This window comes from Coenobita brevimanus, chromosome 76 (genome assembly GCF_032717465.1).
Source record: "Coenobita brevimanus isolate Jiangsu-jjx chromosome 76, ASM3271746v2, whole genome shotgun sequence".
Classification (NCBI taxonomy): domain Eukaryota; kingdom Metazoa; phylum Arthropoda; class Malacostraca; order Decapoda; family Coenobitidae; genus Coenobita; species Coenobita brevimanus.
The window spans coordinates 9,166,996-9,193,236 of NC_137029.1; the positions used below are offsets into that span (position 1 = coordinate 9,166,996).

The 26,241-nt window shown below is 41.4% G+C and overlaps 1 protein-coding gene across 1 annotated transcript; it reads left to right on the forward strand.

Moving 5' to 3' along the window:
- The first annotated feature begins 3,144 nt into the window (after positions 1-3,144).
- LOC145408257 (uncharacterized) lies at positions 3,145-24,984 on the forward strand. The gene is made up of 3 exons (XM_080279025.1): positions 3,145-3,711; positions 20,170-20,453; positions 24,747-24,984. Exons 1-3 carry the CDS (start codon positions 3,145-3,147, stop codon positions 24,982-24,984), a joined length of 1,089 nt encoding a protein of 362 aa, XP_080135151.1.
- The last annotated feature ends 1,257 nt before the right edge of the window (positions 24,985-26,241 follow it).

Here is a 26,241-nt window from a genome sequence, read left to right on the forward strand (position 1 = left end):
GTGCATATTTACAACCTATCACCATTTTGATTTGTTGTCATAAGCAGTGTAATTTCTAAAGCATTCTACATTGCGTATGTTGAAGAGCGAAGGTCTATGAAACTATGGTAAAGCTAAATACCTGAACTGTTATAAAGACGTCAAACGGGAGCACAGTAACTGCCTGTGAATCTGTTATAAAATGTTGAAATTATAGAAGCAGACATTCCAAATAATTTATTCTGAAGAGAAAGGACCCATGGAGCCGTGATAAAGCTAATCGCCTGGACTATTATAGAGACGTCAAAGGAGAACAAAGTAACTAGCTATGGGCTGGACACGAGAGAGCATCCATCAAACTCAAGCATACCCAGCGCAGACAGGCCCCGACAGCTCAATCCCTCGATCGATATAAGCACCATTGATAAAAGAGAAAGAAAAACACTCGGCGGCATCCCTCCCCTCCCCATCCCCTCTTCACCCCGCCCCATTCCATCTCCCCCCCGCTCATCCCGCGTCACCCCTCCCCCTCCCTCCCCACCCCACTCACCCCCTCCCCATTCCACCCCATTCACCCATTAGGCTCAACAGATGGTTCCTAAGGGTTCCATACACTTAGGACTTTCGTTATCGTTCAGTGTTACGCTATGCACCAGGCTCGACTCTAGTAATGGTTTTAGTAGGAGTAATAAAGGATATGAAATAAATGGTGCTGATGAATGCGATATTATTTACTGCAGTAATAATATTACGAGTAGTTGCAGTAGTAGCACTGGTAGTGGCAGCAGCAGCAGCAGTAGCAGCACTAGTAGTAGTAGTAGTAGTAGTAGTAGTAGAACAATAATAATAATAATAGTAAATAATAATAGTAATAATAATAATAATAATAATAATAATAATAATAATAATAATAATAATAATAATAATCCAGTACTACTACTACTACTACTACTATCATCATTTTTATCAGAAATTTTAAGTTCATCATTATCATTATTAGGAAAATTATTAGGTTCATCATCATTATTATCGTGCACTTAATATCAACTACTGAGGATAAATTATCTTTATACTTATGAAGGAAAAAAAATAAAGTTAATCCAAAGAAGCAGTAGAATTATGAAGACAGCATCCACGAGGCATTCCGATTATCATCTCGGTAATTTCGTTTATTTTGCGTAGCAGCTACAGATCTAAGGAGCTCACTGTAGACTAGAGTGTTATGATTCTGTGTTACTGTATGCTGCACAAAGCGCGTGTTTTAACTGTAGCACGTTAATTTTCTCATTCTTCATATATGGTGTAGATTATAGGTGTTCCGTAAAGCATAGTGTTGAAAATAGTAAAAGTTACTTTGTATGACTTTCCTAGCGAACTCCCCAGAGAGTTTCACCGATATCTTGCATCAATGCAACTTTTTGTGTAGAAGCGAATTCTTATTAATTTTTTTATTTTTTAGTAAGGCTTGTATATGGCAGTGTTGCTCTAGAGTTTACTGATATTCAGAAATTCAGCTAATATTCAGTGCAGTGAAATTTCATATGTATAAAAGAGACTAACTCTTTTTAGAAAAGAAAAACAAAAAACAGAAACGGTATGAGAAATACTGTAAGCAGTTCCCGACCAGTCATACCGACAGAGAGACCTCGCGAGTGTAAACACGAACCAACGGAAAGGACAGATCGATGGGGAGGGAAGTACCAGTCGTCATCACTGTAGAGTCGTCATAATTATCACTCACTCAGTTTCATTAGGAAGAGGGAGATTAGACTTTTCATCCAGTCCATTGCTACTGTAAATTATGTAACATTCTAGTGGCATACAATTAAAATTATCACTTATTAGTTTTCTGAGTTCACATAATTAATAGTAAAGATTTTCTTTTTTTTTCTAATTTTTTTGGGGGTAAGCCCACTATGCTCGCTTTACTTTATCTTGGCCCAAAATTTTAATATCTCCAGCCTGAATGATGAACTATGACAGTAGCTTAACAGTAGGCTTTGACGACGTTCTATGGAAAGGGTGCTGAGCCATAGTACTGTATTTTTCTGCCATGAGCTACGTGGCATAAACAGCAATAGGGCGAAAATCTGAGCTCAGTTAGGGTGAAAAGAGTGTAACCGCTACAACAAATTATGTAACAGGGTAAATATTCAGATGCATGTACAGGCGAGGGAATTCTCAGAACCACTGTACATTTTCCGTTTAACATTTGCTGCACCAGGACCATATGGGATTTAGTTCAACTTATACTAATCCAGTGAGTTATAGCTACAGTTTTTATGGCATGTTAAGGCTGTCAGTGAAAGTCTATTGTGTCCCCTGCAGAAACTCTTTGGATGCCGAACATTGTTGTTTTCGTAAATTGTGGAGCTTCGGGGACAGAAATGACAGCATAGTGTGATTTCTGCACTTCCAGGACTAGGTATATGGATAGATGTTTGTTGACAATTTTACAGTGAGTTTGTTAGACACGACAACTTCGAAAAATTGATAATGTGCTGTTGGCAACTCTGTAGGATTATACCCATTCAAACTGGCAGCTGCTTCACGCTCCCCCACACTCCCTCCTCTGTTAGTTGTGTTTGTACTTGGTCTCCCTTGAGCTACTGACTCAGTTCTGTACTGACAGATAGAAATAGCCACTGGTTGAGGATGGTGTGGTTCAGAGGGCTGATGAGAGAAAACTATCGTCCAGGCGACCACAATAACAAAGCCCATCGTTGTTTACTGGCACGTGCCGCACCGGACGAGCTGCCCACGGCACGAGCCGCACGTGTGCTCGGGCGGGGCTCAAGGCTACTCTGCCCCCTCTCATTGGTCTAATATTTGGCGGGAGGGGAGCTGATTGGGAGTCTGGGAAGGGTGGGTGGCGCTAATGCACGCGCGTAGGTCTTTCAGCCACGGCACGCGCAGACGCATTCCGTTACCGCTACGGTCGGAAGGGATATACCACGGCGCGCCAGGAATCGGGAAAGCCAGCGGCAAATTTGAAGTGAGGAACGTTAAACCGTTAATCGCAAAAACAGTTGGGAAAGTTCATTCGTGCGAGGGATTGGTTACCACGAGGATTACCAAGGGAATCATGTGAATACCGGGACAGTGGGGGGTGGACCAGTGATAGTAAAGAAATATTTAAGTGGTGGTGACGTCTAAACCAAAATTATGTCTCAAGAAGTGGTTGTCATGCAGAGATCCGTCAAAGTGGAAATTCAGAGCCCACACAAACCCGAGGTGCTCAAGCCATCCAATGCCCCGAACATCCAGAATAAGAACAGGAACACGCCTTTAGTCATCAGCAAACATAACGTCACAAACAAAGCCATCTCAAGCATCATCACAAAAACCACCGGGAGTATCAACACGAAAGGATCACCGGGAAGAACCAGTGTCAAAAACCAGTCATCATACAGCCCCAAATCCTCAAGTCTGGGAACCAAATCGCCACTAAAACCCCTCTTGCCAATTCGACCTTCCCCTGGCACAAAGAACCCTCTGACCACCTGCCCGTCATCATCATCATCATCATCGTTCACCACCGTACTCAGAACTCCCACAGTCGTCTCGTCCGCGGGTCTTTCTTCGTCCATCGTCCCTACCTCCCCTTCCCCTTCATCCTCCTGCCTCTCCATCTCTCCAGCGAAATGCAAGAGGAGAATAAATTACTCTGATGCAGACTTTCGCGTGCCCGTGTCTCGGAGGAATGCCAGGGAGAGGAACAGAGTCAAACAGGTGGGTTAATCTTACAGCTTAACATGCATACCTCTCCATCCTTGTTTTTGTTTACCTTCCCTCTCCAGCTTTTTAAATCTTACTATCATAGCACAGGCATCTTACCTACAATAAATGTGAATTGACTAGTTACTTATATATCACTTATAATTTAGCCTTCAATACTCGGATAACAAAACATTTATATAAAAATTAATATATGTCGTATGTACTTCATTAATTGTAAACTAAATAATTAAAAGTTTCTCTGGTTGACACAAAGCATAATAACTGCAATACTACCAAACATACTGGAATGCCTTCTGATCGTTTGGCTGCCATAGTTAGGGATTTCTCTTAAATGCCAGGCACTATTTAGCAATATTTTAATGATGTAAATATACAATACAACTGTAATGTAGTACTCAACGTAAACTATTTTACCCTAAAACTACTATGGTCGTTAAACAAGAACTGATTTTCGTTGCATACAAGAACAAAATGCAAACACAAACTTTCAGTTGTTGCAGCCGGCTTTGATATTGTTCTAATATAATACAGATTGTAGCTCGCATCTGACCAGTAACAAACGACCTCTGGAAGGTAAATGGGTAATCTATAAATTAATTCCTGTGGCCGGCTATATACAGCCACTGAAATAAAAATCTTCCCAATTTTCTCAGAAGAATAATTAAAACATGTGAAGTACAAATAACCACATTTCAAGTAGATCCTACCTCGAATGATTTTCGTCTTTTCTGAAATATGTTCACCAGACCTTGAACATTTCCTCTTGAGGACATAATTTTTATTCTGTTTTTGCTGCTGCTAAACATTTACACTCAGGCGGGCATCCTACCGATGAAGGGGTTAACGATGGTTATATCAAACATCTACCTTGAGAAAAGCTTCGTACGATCTGAAGAAAAGGACCTGGAGATAACAAGACTTTTTAAATTTATTTTATTATTATTACGGTATTGTTTTGTTTTTTGCTGAAAAACACGTCATCGTAGTACGGGATTTATACTTGAGCGGAGTTGCTTAAGACTCCAATATCTGACGACCCTTGGCCAACTAACTATCAGCATAGCATATGCCAATCTTGCATTACACGTAACAGAGCACATTCAGAACCGAGACAAAGGAGTCAAATAACCTGAACTGCTATGGGTTTCATAATAAGTGTCAGATAAAGACACCATATCTACTGCCTCAGCATCTGTTTTAATACGTTCTCTGTTTCCTGATTCTTTCTTCCCAGCTCCAGATGACTGCTCAACTACAGCGGACCCTTTGGACTCATGGGGTATGAAAGCATCCAGTTCAGCCATTTCGGCGCAAGCGGTCCCTTCATTATAAAATCTCTTAGTCAAAAGGAATGAGGCCATGAAAGAGGTCGCCGTACTGAAAGGGAAAAAATGCTGATGTTATTTCACCTCTTGTACCTGCATCCTCACCAGACACTTCCCTACCCACTGACGATCCATGATGCGGCAGCCGTCACAAGACACCAGTTCTCTCTCTCTCTCTCTCTCTCTCTCTCTCTCTCTCTCTCCGTCATAGTGTCTCCCACTTCCAGCATCCCTCTCTCTCCACTTCCCTCAAATTTTCCCTCTTTCTCTCCGTCTCCCTCCCCATCTCTCACCCTCACTCTTCTCTGTATCCCACCCTCCCTCCTCTCACTCCCTCTAGTATCTGATATCGATCGCATCAACACTCCCACCTGCCTTCCTCTCTCGCCCGCTCTGTCCTCGCATCAGTTTCTCTTGCTTTGTGTCTACCGTACCACCGATCGATAAATAAGTGGAGGACGTCGAATAAGCTTACTAGGACGTCGAACAAGCTTACTAGGACGACGAACGAGCTTGCTAGAACGTCGAACAAGCTTACTAGGACGTCGAACAAGCTTACTAGGGCGTCAAATAAGCTATGCATACAGTTAGCTCACTAAGACGCCGATTAAACGTCGACTAAGCGTATTAGACGTTGCATAAGCGTACTAGGACGTTGAATAAGCATACTAGGATGTTGAATAAGCTTACTAGGACGAATAATAAACTTACTTAGACGTCCAGTAAGCTTACTTGGTCTTTCAATAAACTTGGACTTCCATTAAGCTTACTAGGACGTCGAATAAGCTATTAGGACGTCGAATAAGCTGACTGGGACGTCGAATAACCTTACTACGAGGTCGAATGAGCTTACTAGACCTTCGAATAAGGTTATTAAAACGTTGAAAAGGCTTACCAGGACGCTGTGTAAACTTACTAGGACGTTGAATAAGTTACTAGGACGTAGAATAAGCTTACTAAGATGTTAAATAAGCTGCCTATAATGCTAATAAAGGAAAGGTCGTCGAATTAGTTTGTAGGATGTTAAATAAGTTTACTAGAACGCTGATAAAAAGATAGGGTCGAATAAGCTTACTCGATTAGCGTATCTAGATTTCGAATATGCTTACTAGGACGATAAGTTAAAGTTGAATTTCTCATTAGGACATTGACTAAACTTACCAAAAACTTTAATTAACTTTGACGCTGAATGAACTTACTGAACCCTGGATTAAATTTACTATAGTGTTGAATATGACCGCTAATATACTGAATAAACGTACCAGGACGCTGAACGAGCCTGATAAGACGCTGGATAGAGTTACCTGAAGTCTGAATAAGTTTACTTGGACATTGAGTAAAGCTTCTAGGACTGCTTATCAAGACCTTCCTATAGACTTCATCAACACATTCTATACGAGATGCATTCCTAAATTGACTACAGTCGTTTGGAGGTAACAAGAATGAACTGAAGAAATAGGTGTCACTAAATTTGAGAGGTTTAGAAGCCCAGACTCATTCTTATCTTCGGTATGAGGCATAGATAGGGGAATATAAAGGCAAAAACATATCAGAAAAGGTTGAACCTTTTTACATGGGTGGCGTTGAGAGGACAAGAGTCATTCTGCCAAGATTAGGGAGACCTTATGATGCTGGTGTGGCATTCAGGTTCATCCGAAACGTGAACTCGGTGGATTGTAGGTATAGCTTCCCTTCTTGTGCATTCTACCATCCTCCTTTCGTGGAATAGGCAAGTCATTATGGGCATTTGTATGACAGTTGAGCCACCTAGTTATATCGATGCCACCACATGAAGGCTTCCATCCCCAACACCCCTCTTGTAGTGAGAAGTTGAGATAATATTCGTCAATGTCTTCTCTAAGCTAGTGATTTTTAAAATAAATTTTAACTATTACAGTAAGAAGAAGGGTATTAACATTTCTTTTCCCGGAAAACATTAACTCACTGTGCAAATTCGGATCATCTGTATTTTTTGTTTTGTTTTATGTGCTCGACTCTGGGCATAGGCTTCACAGCCTGGTCCCAAAGCCCAGTAGTCCTCCTACATACCATACACCTCCACATGTCACCACTTCGGCGCTAACACCCACCATCCATATTGAATACATGCTAGGGACTTGAACCTGGATCCGGTAGGACCGCAGGCCACCTCTCTACCGTTTGAGCCACCGCCTCCCCTGCAGTAGGAATATCGTGCTATATAACGGGATCAGTAACAGTGATGATTAACATCTTTTAGATATTGCAGTCAGAAGTAGATATTTCATACAAGAATTGTTTACGTATTGAGTAATGCAAAATAGCCCCTGTTGAGAGAGAGAGAGAGAGAGAGAGAGAGAGAGAGAGAATTTTTCCTTTTTCTTTTTAAAATAAGCTATTACCAGAATTAACTAACATGCCATTAACAAGTGATACCTTTCTCCAGTTCCTGTCTGTCATAAGAATAAAAGTGTTGTCCTCTACACAGATTCTATTCCATTTGTTCTTTATTCTTCATATATATATCCTCAGTATACTTTATAACCACTTGATAACTACGCTTCTTAGCCAATCATTGTACGCTATACTGATTCTAAACAGTTGGGACGATAGTGTTAGGTCTTTACTGATGAGACTATAAAAAGATATACTATGCACTAAATGAACAGGGCAAAACATCCTTTACTTGGCAAAAAGACTTGTATCTCGCTTTTCCTCTAATATTAAAACAGCTATTGCTCGACTATTTTATTAAACAATGGCTTTTTTTGCTGAATAAGAACACGGGTGTCTGGGAGGAAAAAGAAAATAAATGAGTCATATCGTAAGTTGTCTCTTACCAGAAAAAATTAAATCAATTGAATCTTTAAACATTTTTAATATTCTGACTGACTTTATTATTTCAACCTCTCAAAATCGCTTTATCGATCGCCACACTTAAGAGAAGAAGACTGAAAAACGGTGTGTTTTAGAACGTAATAAATTACAGATCTTAGTAACTGTCTCTCTCTCTCTCTCTCTCTCTCTCTCTCTCTCTCTCTCTCTCTCTCTCTCTCTCTCTCTCTCATCTATTACCACTGATCTCTCTGTCTGTCTGTCTGTTTGCCTGTCTGTCACACACACACACACACACACACACACACACACACACACACACACACACACACACACACACACACACACACACAAAGATAGACCTTAACAAAATCCACACAACTTCATCCCTCATACACACTCGTATACCAGTCTGTCTACCTGCATGTTCCTCTTGATAACTTCACCTCCCCCACCACCTCGCTCACCACACCCTCACGCACCACCAGTACCTCCAAACCGCAGCTCACAAGGTCAGCATGGTGGCTTATTGATTTATCGATTTCTAGCTTAGCAGCCTGGATTACAGAGACAGAGTTCGGCTTTTGGAAAGTTGGTTCTGTTGGATGAGGAGTTGGGTTGAGTTGATATTCTCTCTCTCTCTCTCTCTCTCTCTCTCTCTCTCTCTCTCTCTCTCTCTCTCTCTCTCTCTCATTTCAGCCCTCCTTCATCCTCATTCTTCCTTACTTCGATTCCCTTTGTTTCTGTCTCCCTACTCTTTTATCTTTCTTTCTGGCATTTTCCTTCACTTCTGTTCCCCAGCACACATACTCTTCCCCATTCTTCTCCTCACTAATCATTGGTCTCACTTTTGTCTTGTTTACCTTATTTCTGTACGCACATTATTGTCCCTCCTCTTTCTTGTTCTACCCTATATCTGTACACTCAGTATTGCCCTTCGTCCTTTCTTTCCTGATTGACTTCTTCATTTTCCCTTGTTCTTATCCATTCCTTTTCTGCCTTCCGTATACATGGTTATTATTGTCCTAACTAATTCCTTTTCCACCTCACTACTGGTCACTCATTATGTAACTCTCCCCTTTCTTTTCTGCTTTACTTCTATGGATTCACCATGACCTTTTTTTTTTTTCTTCAGCTTTACATCTACACACTCACTATTTCCTGTCTTTGTTTTCTACCGTTTCTCTGCACACACATTACTATCCATCGTCCTTCCTTTTCGACTATACTTGTGCTTACTACTATACTGTTCTCTCTCTCCCCTTCTTCCCCAGATCAAACCACTCTCCCTGCTGATCTCAATACTGCAATACCACAATGCACTAAAGTTTCTTCCGGGCCTACACCATCAGCAGGAAAGACCAATTAGACGTGATGTTCATCTCAGCTGATAAGAGCGAAAGAAATGCAGCCACATGGCCAGTCCCCAACGGCCATGGATAATGCCTCCAGCATGATGCCATCTTTCTTTTGTATTCTACTCCTGGCGATTCTATTCAGCTTGTGATATATCCCTAGTAGGCAGTGGTAAATTTAGGTTATTAAACTCCTTTATTATAAAAAGTTCCTCCTACGTTAAATATCGTCTATAGAAGAGAACTAAAGAATTGCGTCCTCCGGCCCAAGAGTTTAAAAATGTTGTGAATCTAAATTTGATCTGGAGCTCATTCTCTGTACCCTGCATTAGCTGTATTTATTAGTAGTAAATATTCCAACGTACAGTGAGAAAAAATGTGCTCTTTCATCACTGATATTAACTCCTGCTATTTGCCAGTTGATTGCTGCCTCGATACCACCATGTGAGAAGTTTAAGTGACACACCAATTAACTGGATATTTAGCATCCTGGTGAATAATGCTGACATTTGCACCAGGTCAGAGTGGGGTAAGGGATCGTAGCTGAGAATTAGGTAATACGTATGATAATTAACACATCGTAATTAAAATTTGCCAAGAGAAGAGGAACAAGATTCATGGAAAGATTTCATGAGCCTTCTTTTCCTTGTCCTTTCCAACACATCAGGATGAAATAAGAGGTTAGGCTGAGGTAAAGAAAATATCATATTCTAGTGATTGATATCTGCTATGGCAGGAACAATAAGATGCACCAGTTCAGTAGGTACGGGGATGAGGGTGGGAACGGGTTCTAGATTGCCTGACCCCCCACCCCCCCGACACACACACTTAAATTCACATCCAAGGTTGTAAATGATTTGAAAGATCCATCACAGGCCAAATGTTTGAAATCCATTTGTTTCCAGTTTAGCGACTGAATTCCTCACACATATTTTCTTATTCCTTACCGGTACTACCTTTCCTGCATTTTTCGAGTTTTACACTATTTTTTCACACTAATTACCTATCTCACCCTTCTTCCACTCTCTGTAAGTTCAATCTTGCTTCAATCGAATGTAGTCTATCAGGGCTTAAATCAAAGGAATGGTTGTATTATAATGCTCAGAAAAAGCCAGCTATGGGTTAGCGACCACTTTATCGCCTCTGTAACCTACTCCAGTATTCAAACCTCCCCATATTGTAGAGTCCACTCTCTCCTCGTTTATCTTCCAGCATAAAACGCCTCTAAAAATAGATTGGAATGTTACTATTATTGCAAACATCAGGTCCCAGAATGCAATATTCGCTCTAATCAGCTCTAGAGTTTTGATTTAGTATGTTACATTTTTTCCTAATTTCTTGTTTAACGTCGCGCAAAAAGCCATTAGTAAATAATTACAGCTCCGTAAAGGATGAGTATTGAACCCACGTTGATATAATACTTTTAACTCAAGCTCAGTAAAAACATCGTCAAGTCTGGTTCACTTTTTCTTGGGACATCCAAAAATAAACATTTTCAGTATGGCAAGAAAATAAAACCAGAGCCATCCTCGAATAATTGCTACAGTTTTGTAGATATTTATACTAATCTCTCCACATCAGTAGTCATACACCTTGACTGGCGTAAAGTTGCAAAGTTACCCTGGATAAGATGCTACTGATTATCCACTGAGAAGTATTGGCTATTCGCTGCTACGGCCAAATATTAATCAACATAATATAACAAACTTCCCTTGATATGCTTGTGGGTATCCAGCGAAGGTCTGCTACTGACATGATTATCTAAACTATTGTAAAGCGGCAAACCTACCATGGACTTTATGATACTAAATTTCCAGTGAAGGATATCGCCCATTTTCTGTTACTGATACAGTATGTGGTGCATGTGGCAAAGAGATTATTCGTTTGATGAAAACGTTAATAGATATCACACACACACACACACACACACACACACACACACACACACACACACAGAGGCACCGGCGCGCGTGCGCGCTCGAACTCACACGCGCTGTAGCTCTGGTTCTCTCTCTCTCTCTGTCATTGTTATACTCGCGAAGGTTATTAAGGAGAGGGAAGTGAAACTGATGGTAGACAGAAACTGGTTTAGTCATTGCAATAATCTCATGGTACAGTGTTTTTATACCCCCCTCAGTCTTCCCAACCTCCCCTCACACGGACACATATACTCGTCCTTCACCCACCCCTCCTTCACCTGGGGTCAAGTAGAACCAAAATGCTCTACTTAATGCTTGGCACGCAACCTCCCAAGTCCATTGAGGGCTACATTGAGCTCCAGTGCAGTCAGCATCAACATTTTAGTGCTGAAGTTTTCCTCGTTAATTCTTAGAAGCGGCTATTTAAAACACTGGCACGAATCCTGAATGGTAATTGTAGGTCATGAAAAAAAATCATCATTGTCCAGTATTTCACGGTGGGTGATCTGTTGTTCGAACCAAGTGTTGCGAATTTATGTGATAGACGGCAACGCTTTAAAGACGCAATTAACAGGTCATTGACCTATGTAGGGCTCAATATATGTGATTTTTTTATATTTCATTTTATTTTTAGCGCAAGGATTTTAATATGTTTTGTATAATCTGACGCACGTGATTAATTTCTGTGGTTAATGAGAGGCAAGAGAAAATTTAAATGAATCTGTAGGGAGCTTTAGATAACTTCTTCAGCAGAATAAATGTACAGCTAAAAACATTAACCTGTTCACTCCGTCTGGAAGCTGTGAGAGAACTTAGTGAAATCTTGTTAATCTAATCATTAATAATCAAAGCACTTGGAGAGGTATAATATTGGTTCATTAGCTCAAAACACCAGACTATTAAAAACATTGTTAACTTCAACTGCACCTTTTATTTTCTTGATACTGGCCTCCTAAATTAAGCTCCCAGAACCAAATCCTTCTCTCTGTTGTCTTACTCCGGCTGACCGCGCTGACACCACCGCTATGCAAACAAGTGAAGCACCGCTGAGAGTGTTTTAACAACGCGAGAGTCAGCAATCTGGCCAGGAAACTAAAGCAAAAGTCGGGTAATATTGGAACTTTCTTTTATCGGTAGAAGTTATACAGCGTTGTGCCATGATTTTTTTATGCCATGAAGAAAAAGAAATATACAGAGACATACATACAACTATTATTTTATGTAATGGGAAAAGAAGAAAAGACAGGAAACCTGCAAAAAAGTTACTGTTTCCAGAGAAAATGAAATTGGGTTGTATTCACAGTTATGTGCAGTGCAGCATGCAAGTTAAAACCCACCGAGTATCCCGAAACTGGGGATTTTAATTGCATTAGAAGAATAATTTACCTGTGTGCAGTATGAAGAATATAAAGACGACTATCCTATTTATTCCCTTCACTATGAGATTTCTCACTTAACAGAATATAATGGTCTTGCTGTAACAAGAATAATATAAAACGGTTGTATGACTAGTTCAGGGCTCCTCGTCTACCAGTAGAATGAAATAATCTGGTACTAAAAATAATAAATACCAAGCGCCATCATCATAAGAGAGAGCTTGAATAAGACTGCGTTTGTGCCGTTTCACCACGAGTTGTCTGCCCAAAGTATAATGATATCGTCAGATAGTGGTAAGAATATCGTAAACAGGCATCATATAACTTCAAGGAGTTAAAACCGTCCCAGTCGGCAATATGAGGCCGTAGCTGAAGCAAATAGGGTACCATAGGAAAGCTTCTGTTTGTAGTGAGTGAGTATACAAGCATGGTACCATGTGCCTTTATGTGGTGTGACGATGATCATTTAGGCCACCATGATTCAAAACAGTATAATCTACAGAGAGTGATGTAGAGAATGTTTTCGTTTCTTGCAAGCTGGACAGTTTATATGTATCAAGTACATAATCACGGGTGGCATTTTTATTGAAATTGTATGACAATCACAGCTTTAATATTTGGTTACAGTTAATGCCAGCTGATTTTATTCAGCTGTGAGTAAATCGTAAGAACCAGAGACTACTGTCACCATTATCTGTTGCCTAATCAGAAGAACGTTAATATTTTACATAACATATGCAATTTTATTCGGTCGAGAATTTTAACAATTGAGCAATACACCTAGCAAAGTATCTATCTGCTTTATTATAATCCATCTCTATGACAGCCCATCTTCCATCATGAACATATACTCTTGATCCCTTTCCTATGAGGTCCTGCTTTATATTTTATTCATGTTATACCCAGGTGCACATATTCAGCTTAGGAGTCTTTTTAAACTGGGGAGAATAGATGGTGAAATAGCTTTCATTTACAGCTTTGTAAAATAATCTACTCTATGCAGAACAACATCGTCTAGGGGTGCCAAAGGTCAACTGACTGAAAGTATTATTTGCAAGACTTGAAGAGTGTAGGAAAAAACTGAGTTCATGAGTCACACTAGAGACAATGGGATATATTGCGGTTCAAAGGGTTACTCTGGGGTTAAACATAATAAGCGCAGCTCTAATCACAGAGGAAAACGAACTGAATTTTCTATGGATCTACCTACCTCACTTGCCGAATTCAGATCTGCTTTGGAAGTCAAAAGATTAATTGATATGCACCTAATTCTTCACGTCGCTCTCACGCAATATGGAGACAGTACTGTGAATAATAAACCATGTTACAATTATTAGTATCTAATATTCGTATACCATTGAATGAATGTAGCACAAATATGAACTGCATGAAAAAGCTTCAAATATTTGTGTATATCACTTAAATTATGGAAAGTTCATTCATTTGTGTGTGTGTGTGTGTGTGTGTGTGTGTGTGTGTGTGTGTGTGTGTGTGTGTGTGTGTGTGTGTGTGTGTGTGTGTGTGTGTGTGTGTGTGTGTGTGTGTGTGTGTGTGTGTGTGTGTGTGTGTGTGTGTGTGTGTGTGTGTGTGTGTGTGTGTGTGTGTGTGTGTGTGTGTGTGTGTGTGTGTGTGTGTGTGTGTGTGTGTGTGTGTGTGTGTGTGTGTGTGTGTGTGTGTGTGTGTGTGTGTGTGTGTGTGTGTGTGTGTGTGTGTGTGTGTGTGTGTGTGTGTGTGTGTGTGTGTGTGTGTGTGTGTGTGTGTGTGTGTGTGTGTGTGTGTGTGTGTGTGTGTGTGTGTGTGTGTGTGTGTGTGTGTGTGTGTGTGTGTGTGTGTGTGTGTGCAACTAAAAGCATTAATCACGGACTGTCTCATGTCCTCTGATCCTCAACCTCATGTATGTTCAGTTAGTGACTTACACGCGAGACTAATGTTAGAAGGTTAATCAGAATGGCTCACGGCTGCTCGTCTGTCACATTCTGTTAATTGACTCCCACTACTGGAAAAACCTCAAACGTATCTATCTAGTCGATGATTCCAGTGTAGTTCGCAGTTTTAGATTTCTTGGGTAAAGTTAAACTAGGGCAGAAATACTTCGAATGAATGATGATTATTGTTTCAGATACGTAAGCACGAGCTTGTTATTTTTATCAGTCCCCCAATTAAAGGAGAGAAGTATCTGGTTCTACACGTATCCTCTTATTAAGTGCCTTGTTTTGAAATACAATAATTATCTTCCTTTCTTGGGAACAGCATTTTGAACAATCACTTCCTATAATTAACCACTGACACTGACATTTAAACGATAAGAAATTGCTGCATTCAGAAAACTAATATTGGTGAAATCTGTGAAAGTATAAGTATTGAAATTTACTATCGTTATAATATTCATGTGCAAGGTTGCTGGTTTTCGTAAAGTAAATGTTCCGTGGTATTTGTCAGATACAGTGATAAACACGTCAACTTTAATTAAAAATGTATATATGTATGGTAACACTTGTAACAGATAATTCAAACTGAACTTGTCGTATTGAATAATTTCCTAATATTATCTGAAGTAGTGAAGTAGGCAAGTATATTGCAGCTACAGCACACATACATACAAGCATACATACATACATTCACATGCTAACTACTCACACGCTCCTAACTGTCCAACTGCCTGTCTGACTGTCTGTACATGTGTGTGTGTGTGTGTGTGTGTGTGTGTGTGTGTGTGTGTGTGTGTGTGTGTGTGTGTGTGTGTGTGTGTGTGTGTGTGTGTGTGTGTGTGTGTGTGTGTGTGTGTGTGTGTGTGTGTGTGTGTGTGTGTGTGTGTGTGTGTGTGTGTGTGTGTGTGTGTGTGTGTGTGAATTATATTCATTGTTGTACATATTTACCTTTACCAACCCTGCATTATGTAATTTTCTTATCTTTATCTCAATCATAAACTCTCTCTCTCTCTCTCTCTCTCTCTCTCTCTCTCTCTCTCTCTCTTTTATTTAATTTTCTTCTTCACCTTACCATCCTTCGTCTTTTATTCTCTACTGTAAGTGTCCCCACTCCCCATCTCCCTACCTTTCTTACTACCCTGTTTTTTTGACTGCTCCGGCATAATGACTTTTTTTTCTTTATACATTCGCCATTTTAGGACAACTTTATTCTGCTCTGAAGAAATTTATCGAACTTCAATAGTTGATTTATAGCCTTCACTGAACTCCTTCACTACAACAAGTTTTCAAAAAGCCCAGTTATCTCATACTGATATAGCAGTACTAACTATATCGATAGAGCACGACACCATATTGAGGAAATTAACCTATTCATTGCTGGAACAACTCCAGTGTTCTATTTCGGCTACCGCCAGATGATTTTTTTTTTTTTTAATCCGAGATTGTCACATAAGCTTTTGAGTTTTAATATCACCATTGTCCCATCAATGGTCACGAATATTCTAGGATTCTAAACAAGTTAATGCCAGGCGATTTTGTTCAGCTGACAGTGAGACACAGGTATGTGGGTGTTAAATATCCCTCCTCATCTTCAGTCCTGCTTGCTTTCATGCATCCTTCTATACAAATTTCCCTCCTTGTTTTCACTCTTTCAATCCTCCTATTCTTCTATATCATCAGTCTTTATGCATCAACTGTACTGTAAATGATGGTAAGTGTTGGCCACCATCATCCACTCACTTCATGTTGCGCTGCCTATCTCTTCCTTCATCTGTGGCTGCCCTCCTCTCTTCATATTTCTCTCATCTTTCCTGTCATTTATTATTATTATTCTTTCCACTTCAGGTGACTGTACTCTGAGAGACAAGACCAATCGCCTCTGGTAACCCAGAAAACCAGTTAAAATGCTGTGATAAGTATATAACCAAACGACGAGGTGATGTGAAGTCTGTTATGGTGCCCCAATTAACTGGGTGGAGAGACGCAAATGTAACGTTCATCCGGTAGCCAAACCTCCACATTCTCCACTAGCTGTGGCGAGGCGCTGCCTACCGGAAAGGAACATCGGTGTCTGTATGAGACGGCCCTACAGGGGAGGTTGCTTACCTGCGGTTGATGGGTCTACTTGCCCAGACACTGGGATTACTCAGCAACAACAGACATGTATAAAAAACCATTTCTCATCCATATCTCCCTCCTAACTATCTCTCCGTATTCTGTCAGGTTCTTCTAACTAGCTCCTTCTTACTCTCATTTCTTCAAAATATCCCCATCTGCACTATTACTCTTGGCTGTCCTCCCTCCTAACTATTCATTTTACTTTTCATTATCTTTTGTGTCTAGTCTTCCCTCTAATACTCCTTCGATCTCCAAAACCCCTCTTAAGGTATTCCCCCGTCATCTCGTTCTGCTCCTTTCTCACTTTTCTCATTCATTCTCTTTTCATTCGGACAGCCCTCATCACTCTCGGTTCTAGCCTAGCTCTCACATCCCCCTCTCTCTCCACTTTCCCCATTCCACCATTTCACTGATTTCTCTCCCTCCTCTTCGTTCTCTCCTCTCCAGATCCACACCTACACCACTCACTTGTCATTCATTCTCACCAGCCGATCCTCTTTACCCTTTCCACTTCTCTCATTCCTCTCTGCTCACTCTCTTCGCTTTATCCTTTCCGTTCGCTCTTTTCTCCAACATCAACTTCGCATATCTCTCTATTCCACTCTCTTCTCCTCACTTTGTCCTTTCTTTTAACTCTGTTCCCCAGCCCCACTCACATATCAGTTTCTTCAATCTCCTCATCACTCAGTCCTCTCTGTTCCTTCTTTGCTCCAGCCTCACCCTCACATTTCCTCTGTCTCCAGTCTATTTTCACTATGTCTTCTTTTTGTACTCTCTTCTCTAGCTCCACCTTCAAGCACCCGACCATTTTTTTCCGCTCCACTTCCGCCGCTGTCTCTCCCCACCCGCTCGTAACTCCTCTCCACCTCTGACGCACATCTGCCTTACTCTCTCCTCTGCCTTCTCCTTCCTCTCCAGCTCCACCATTCTTCCTCCTTGCTCCACTCAAGCTCCATTATTCGTTTTCCTCTTTCCATCCTCTCCTCTTTCCTTTCTCCATTCTCTCTACTCTTCCCTCCACCGCTACCACGAGTCAACCAGAAGGTCAAGGCTGTTCCAGATAAAGAAACCGGAAGGCAGTGGACCACGCTACCCCACGCTCTCGCTCTCTCTCCCTCTGCATTCCTCACTCTCTTCCAGTCTGTATTTCTCTCTCTGCCCCTGTCTCTGTCTCGGTTTCTGTTTGTAATCTTGACTCTCTCTTTGTTCTTGGTGATATCAATCTGTCTTTCTATATGCCCCTGTCATTTTTCTCTCTTTTTCCAGTCCTCTTTCGTACTTAGGTTTTTTCTTTCTCTTGCATAGCCTAATATCGCTGCACCATTGCTCTCTTATGTGCCGTCTCTATTGACTCACTGTATATTGCATCTCTCTCTCTCTCTCTCTCTCTCTCTCTCTCTCTCTCTCTCTCCTTTTTACCATACTATCTTTCCTTGTGGTGTTCTCCGTATTTTTCTCTCTGTCGTGCCTGTTTCGTGTGTACCGTTCCTACCTCTTCGTCTGCCGTATTGTGAGAGTCCATTTTTTCTGCAAATCGTGTCCGCTGCTATCTCATTTTCCATTTGCCACGTTCTCTGAAGCATCTCTGTCTGGATAGCTGTCTGTGTCTGCCTGTTTCTGTCTGTGTGTGTCTGTCTGTGTCTAGCTGTCTGTGTTTGTCTGTCTGTGTGTCTGTCTCACCACAAAGGTATTCAAGAAATCAGTTCGTATGAAAAATTATGTCATACAATCTGGTTGTCTCTTAGTACCTATTACTCAGTACTCATTAAGGGATGTACTTTGTTAGACAAGCTGGTGAACGATACTGGCATCCTACCATGATACCGCACTATGCCTAATGGGTAGCTGGTCCTGCAGTCCATAGAAGACGATACTGTGAAAAGAGTTCCTGCATACAGACAATACCTAGGAAGGTGAGATGGAAGGTAATGCTGGGAGAGGCACACTTTAGGTCGTATAGAAGATGAGATTAGAGCGGTATGTTGGTGAGACAGAAATGCGAGAAAGAAGAATGTTAAAGTGACAGAGGTATGCAGAGATAAAGTAACCTGGAAGCAGTTGTTATTACTATCCTTTGTCTGGGGCTCCGCGAGAGGGAGCACGACGTTGGAGGTGGTGATGATTATGATGACGACGTACTGCACAGACTTATTAATATGATATGAGAACTAATAATAAAACCATTAACTCTAGTTTATCCCAAAGCCTAAACTTAGTCACAACCAATACTCAGTTTTTTTTTTTTATCGAGGCGAAGATGCACTTTACAGATTGGTGAGTATTGACTGAATGCAACATTACTGCATAATTTAGCATTATTAACTGACAACAAATATTTGGGGGGGAAGTTTGGAATAGTAAATATTTTTTGGATATGTTGCATTCAGCCAATCATCATCAACCTGTCAAGTGCTTCTTCGCCTAGATAAAAAAAAAAAAAAAACGGAGTATAGCTTTACCTAACCGATGTTCAGTTTACGAAGTATTATTCTACAGCAGACAGTATTTGAGCAAGAACTAAAAAAAAAAAAAGAAATGACATACGTTACATTACATGAAGACTGATCTAGAACACCTGAAAGATTAATGTACACTTGGGCTCGGGAACACAACCAAGTCTCGAAGCTGATTAAACAACCAACATTTAATGAAGCTGAATGTGAACTGCATGTCTGAGTCAGGATTCTTACACAACCAACATCCTGAACATTTCCACACAGTCGAAATTATACCTGACCACATTACGTCCGAGCTTCGACTACCATTTTATACCACTGCACACCGATGGCGATTTCATGTACTGTTACTGCAACCACCAGATGATTTCATTTCGCTCTACAGAGAATTTTCGAAATGGAAGAGCTTAGTAGAGTCTTCATTAACCCTTCTGCTACCGGAGATGTGCTTTAAATTGAAGAAAACCGTCTAACAAATGTAAAATGAAACAAAGTAACACGTCATTGGACAGAAGGCCTCTAACACAATACAACCTGAAACGATATCTAACCACAGACTCCTCTGCTAAACCTGCATTGTAACCTAAAGCTGAACCTGACCACACAGCTTACCCTTTAAATCTGACACACACACACTTCTAACCTGACTATATGACTTCAGTACAATGAGGTGCTGTTTCAGTTTCTTTTTGCTACATCTAGATTTTTTATTCAACTTAGGAAAGGCCTTTTATATTAAAGCAGCTAATGAACGTTATATCTCACTCCAGGTTGAAAAGTTTCCTCAGCTGAACTGAGTTGAGCTCAGTTCAGTTCCTGGGCAACGGCGTTCATTTTGGGGTGTAAGGGGGTAAATTTCTAATTCTTCTGCTATTGAGCGTCAGTGATTTTCTCTTACTCTAAAATTCGTACATTATCGTCAATTGTTCATGTCTTCCTTGTCATTTTATTTCCAAATAATAGTTCTGCGGTATTTTCTTTCTAGGACTGCAAAAAATAGTTACTTTTTCTAGTATTGCTACACAGATACTCGTAAATAAAATCATACCTGAGACCTCACCTGTGCCCTGTAAGGTCTAACCCCTCCAGGTTAAAAATCTCTCCAAACCTGCATAAAATCGTACCCCAGAGCTCACCTGTGCCCTCTCCGCTACCCAGGTGTCGCAGGGGTTCGCCATCCTACGGCAACACGTCCCCCAGGCAGCCCGGAAGAAGAAGATGAGCAAGGTGGAGACTTTGCGGTGCGCCGTGGACTACATCCGGGGCCTGCAGCTGCTGCTGGACACTCACCCCCCTACCCAACCCCCATCCGACCCACTCCACCACCAGCAGCTGCACCAACACCAGGCCCAGGTGTTCCTCCAGCCTCCACACACCATAGAGCCGCATATCCTCAAACTCCCCATGGCCAGCGACACTTTCCAGTCACCCACCTCTCTCAGGTGAGGCTGCTAATTATGCTGAACACCCAAAGATGCTACAACAAAATATTATTGGCTACTGCTCACCCAAAAATGTTACAAAATATTACACTGCACACACAAAGATGCTACAAAAAATATTGATAAGGTCATCGCTTGTTGAACGCATCGTTTATTACAAGCAAAAATATCTAAACCCATTATGGTTAACTTATACATCTTTTACTCTCTAGATCAGATCCTTTGTTTGGATTGTTCGCTTTTAACAGTTTAGTGCGTTATGCGCTAGCCGTGGTGCAGAAAGTTAGTAAGATTCCCAGTGTTGCTTACAGTCCAATATTATCATGCAATACTCCAGAATTGGTACACAGTTATGATTATTCACTTCACGCTGCTTTCCAAACGGTGCACACGTTAGAATGGCTTGTTTATGTTCTTACAGCAGAGAAATGGCAATATGACAAGGCACCTAAATTTTACCTCAGTGGTAAAAGTAATGTAAACACAGTTAAGTATATACCCAGAGGATATGTTTTGTCCCGCATGTGATGAATGCGACATGAGAACCTGCACTCAACCTACATCCTCACTTTTCTTTCTAGGTTTTCTCATTTATTCTCACCTTTCCTCCTAAATCTCTCTTCACATCCTCACTTTTACCCCTAACCCATCTCATCATCCTCACTGTTCCACTTTATTCCCCTTCTAAACTTCACCTTTCCTCTTAAATAATCCTCCATATATACACCCTTTTAGCTTTCAACATAATAATCACCCTCATCTGGACTCTCCCTACTCCTTTTAACTTTCCTTATCATCGACCTATACATCTCTCCATAGCCTCACTCATCAAACCACTTGATCCCCAACCCTCCTTTTAGCTCTTTTTCTCGCCCCCAGTATTCGTAATGACTATCCTTCCTCTCCATCCCTACATATCTGTATCTTCATCTTTCCTTCTCATCCTCCCTCCAGTCTTCCTCCTAGCTCCCCTAAAGTAACAGTGAAAGATGACTGACAACTTTTAATCCATTTTATTTACCCTCATCCCCCCCTCCGTCGGCAGCCCCTGTCCTGTTAATTATTACCTCCCTTTTCCCTTCCCTACTCCCTTCTATTTACCTCATGCCCCCTCTCTCCCTCTCCTGTCCCAATCATCTAGCCATTATTAACCCAACCCTCCAGCTAAAACCACTCTTTCCCTTTCCCTAGTTTTCCTCTCTAACACCTTTCCCCGTCCCTCACCCTGTGCCCTCTAATTTGTACTACCTCTCCCCTCCCTACCCTTGTTTTATCCTCCCCCTTTCCCATCCTTACCACTGTTTTACCCCTCCTCTCCTCTCCATACCCCTGTTTTACCCTCCCCCACTACCCTCCCTACCCCTGTTTTACTCTCCCCCACTCCCCTCCCTACCCCTGTTTCACCCTCCCCCTCTTCCCTGTTCTGCTCTCCCCCTCTCCCTTCCCTACCCCTGTTTTACTCTCCCCCTCTCCCTTCCCTACCCCTGTTTCACCCTCCTCCTCTCCCCTCCCTACCCCTGTTTCACCTTCCCCCTCTTCCCTCCCTAACCCTGTTTTACCCTCTCCCTACTCCCTCTCTACCAGTGTTTTACCCTCCCCCTGTCTCCTATCCATGTTTTACCCTCTCCGTCTCCCCCCCAACCTCTGTTTTATCCTCCCCTTCTCCCCTCCCTACCCATGTTTTACCCTCCCTACCCCTGTTTTACCCTCCCCCTCCATATCTCCGGCCTCCCTTCTACCTCTTATCTAAGGCTTCCGTAGTAGGCCACCCAACTAGCTGTGTCGCTGGATCTTGGTGTTACTGTACATTAGCCCAGTGTTGTTATTCTCTGCCTTGTACTCTTCCCTCTTCCATCATCTTCCTCCTGACTTTTCCTTATTCATCTTTACACGTTCTCTTGTCTACCCTTCCTCATCATCGTCACATTACTCTCATTTTCACTATTTCTCATCACTGTCCTTCTTCTCTTCAAGTTCTCCTTAACCCTCCTCCTCCTCGTCTTACTTCTTTCTTTTGGCTAACCTCGTTCATCATCTCTCTCTCTCTTCTTGACTAGTATCTCCCATCCTCGCTCCTCTCAAACTCTCCTTCCCTTCCTCATTCTTTCCCAACTCTCCTCCTTATTCACAGCTTCCCACCTGACACTCCTCCTCATTCTCACTCTTCCCTCTAACCCTCACTTAGAACAGATAGCAATACAACCTCTCAGCAACCGAGCCATTCACGGTGTCAAAACCAAATGTCTGGAATTTGGCCCTAACTTTATATTCTTTTTACTCCTCTTCAGTATACTAAGCTAATAGCGAAATGTGGATGATGCTTGAGGGACATAGAGAAAATAAAGAGTGAGAAGTGTTGAAACAATGTGCTTCATATATACCTGTAAGTGTGATACAGAGGGGCAGATGGACAAATGCCAGGATTCGTGGCGAATGTGGTGCAAAGGCCGATGTGTGAAGAGCAAAATAGTCACTGAGGCGTTTCTGCCACGTGGAGCTAATAAAGGGTGAGAAACTGACCAGCAGGGTGTGAGATTGACTAGGTGAGTGTGTTAGAGTTATGGTTAGAAGTATGAGAGGAAAACAGAGAACAAGACAGAGAGATAAGGTGCAAGGATATGCAAGAGATGAAAGTGTTCCATGGGAGGAGGATTTTTTTCCAAGTAGGGACAAAAATGTGAGGAGGTTCTATAGCCGAGGCTACCCCTCACGGAATACGGAGTCAGGTAATAGATAGACTGAATTCATAATCTTAATCTATGCAAACAACATCTTAACTGCATCCAAGTTTCCTGATCCATCACATCTCTTCTCATTTGCACAAACAGCGACATAGTTAATGTCCATTAAACTAGCTCTCAGAGATCCCTGTCTGATGACTGCTTGTCTTAACCTTTTTAGCAAGAATACCAAGTGGATTGTTTATTGTATTTTAAGATGGGTATCAATGCCGTATAAGTTTGATAATCACAAAGCATCATTTACATATGCAAAGTGATGTAATGTTTTCCTCATAGCCGCTGAATTTTCCCTGGTTAGTTCAAGATATGACTTACTATCTCAGATTTCTTTGGTAAAGCAGGCTGCATCATTAAGCAATATTACTGCTAAAACGTCTGAAAAACAGATGTATTTATATATCGATAATCTGTTAACCCTTTTTCTAAAACAATGGAACCATTCTCTTTACACAACACCCTAGTCATTCATCGAATTCTTAAAGCTGATGCCGGCTCTCACATTTTCCATCGAATCATGTTACTAGATTTGGGTTATGTGTGAAATGATTCAAGGGCAGTGAGTTGATTTACTGGATGCAGCTGTATAGAACACTTTATATCAAGCCGACAGGGATCCTTTCTACTGGGAGTCCATATGAAAATTGTCTTGTTACCTTCAAAGTATAGCAGCATTGAGAAACAAAGACATTCCAGAAGTAACTAGTTATGATCTTGTTTGTTTCATAATGTGCATCAGTGTTTCCTTATCGATTTAACCCAATCGGTAACATCGTTCATTGAGCCACCACACGATTTTACTCAGCTCTGGGGAGGCGATTATTAGGAAGGGGGGAAATGAAAGCATCATCTAACTTCATAGTTCAAAGTCTCTCTCAAGATGAGTTTTTATTGCTATTGTTGTTGTTGCTCAAACCCAGCCATGCGTGGCCCTGGAAACCTATCTATCACAGGTAAACAACTGCCCCCGTGGAGTCGTCCCATTCTCTCCCTTCCCAGATGATGTGTCTGTGCCTCAGTGTGGCATATGATGAGCAGTGATACACAACGTGGGTTTTGTTGTGTGAGCCTATTCTACAAGCGGGGCACGAGTCTGTCCTTCTCATTTACGTCTTTCAACCACCAGGCTCTTTTACTCAGCCTAGGAATGGAATGGGATTCCGAGGCTGAGTAAAATCGTTTGGAAATACAAGGATGTAATAAGAAGGACGTCATCGTAGTGAAACCATTAATAATTAATGGTTTCAATTAGTACTGCACACAAAGGTGTCACTTTCGCATAATTCATCATGAGCATCATCTTCATCTTGACATTCCTTTGACCTACGGATGGAGTCAGGTAGGGTCCTCAATAAAAGGGAAATGAAAACGAAAAACAGCCAACTATAAATAGCATACCAGTGATATGGGCTAAACACACATACCATTCACACCCACGGAATCCTGGTTTCACCTCACAAGCTTTAGCATCTGCACACGCGCATTTGGCATATTTCTTTATAGATGCGGTTCACTTTAGAATAGCTAAGATCATGAATGTCTCTTTCCTTCTCAGATACGACAGTGTATCCGGCACCTTCTTCAGACCATCTCCAAGTGACTCCGACAGCAGCAGCTCCCCCGCCCTGGCCTCCTACCCTACCAAGACGGATACCATCTCAGTCACCTCCACTCCGCGAGGCGTGGACCATCCTGTCATCAAAACTGAGTGCCCAGAGGAACGAGCGTACGGGAGAGAGGAGCAGGACCTCTTGGATGCTCTGGCCTGGTGGCAGCACAATATTCAGCCATAAAGAGGCGGAAGGAGGGCCAGGAGCGAGATGGCCTACGTAGTGCCCTGGGATGAGATACACGAACGAACTTACGAACATTTCCCTGTCGTAACCACTGCTTGTCTTTGCAGGAACGACAAGAAAAGGAGAGAGTAGAGTTGTCCCACGTTTGTTTTCCTTCTAGAAAAAAACAATTATCGGTTACTGGAGGGAAAATAACCGTAAAAATATATATATTTTTAGCACGAATGATGAGGAAAGGAATCTACAAAGTCTTCCCATGTTTTTAGTTCTTCCTGTATAAAGAAATCAGCGTTACGACAGGCAATCAACAAAATATATATATATATGTTTCAGAATCCCACCTTTGTGACCGTATTCTCGTGGTCTAGGGACTGTCGAGGTTCCCTACCATCTCTTCCTAACCAAATTAACCTATGTACTATGAAATGTCTTGATTTAGTTGATTTTTGTTACCACCGTCGATTTTATTCAGTTTAGAAAGACCTACGGTAGTGAAAGTAATAATGATAAACGATAAACCTGAAAAGATTCTCCGAAGCTCATTCAATCATCTGGAGATTCCAAGTCTATAATACAAAAGACATCATGATAATGAAGGGGTAAATCGTACCTATGACACGCTAATGTTTCCTTTTATGTTGACTAGGTAAAGCATGTTTACAGTAATGGGACATATTTAACATGAAAGAAAAAATGAAAGGGTGAAACATGCAGAAAAATAAAGAAAAAGAATGAAAATGAATTGCTAAGGATGAGACACTAGGGAGGCTCCTAAGTCCACGAGAATGCATCACCCTTTGTGTGTAGTGGATCCTTTGGGCTATAAGTGTGCGTTGAGGGTCGGCGGTCGTGAGGTGGTTGACGTTGTGGATCATGTACTGTCCTGTTTCTGACCCAGATTTTAAAATTTGTGCAGGCTTGTAGTGAATGCTGCCGTGTACTTGAGGTGGTCTTAAAATATGCGAGTCAGCGATCAGCATTCTCGTTGTGTCAGGTGGTTTCCTAGACTATCTTCCGTACCAGTTTTTCTCTGTACACAGCATGTCAGCATTGTCTTCTGTGTTATCTGGTCGAATAATATAAACAATGAAAAGAAATAAGTAACCTACATACGTATATTTTGGTGCTGGATAAAAAATAGATACGGTTAAGAAGAACTAGAAAACCCCCTAAGACAACGAGAAAACGGCCTTCGGTATCATGTGTTAAGTTAACGTATGTCTTCTATGAGCTGTCCACACTGCCAGTTGTGCG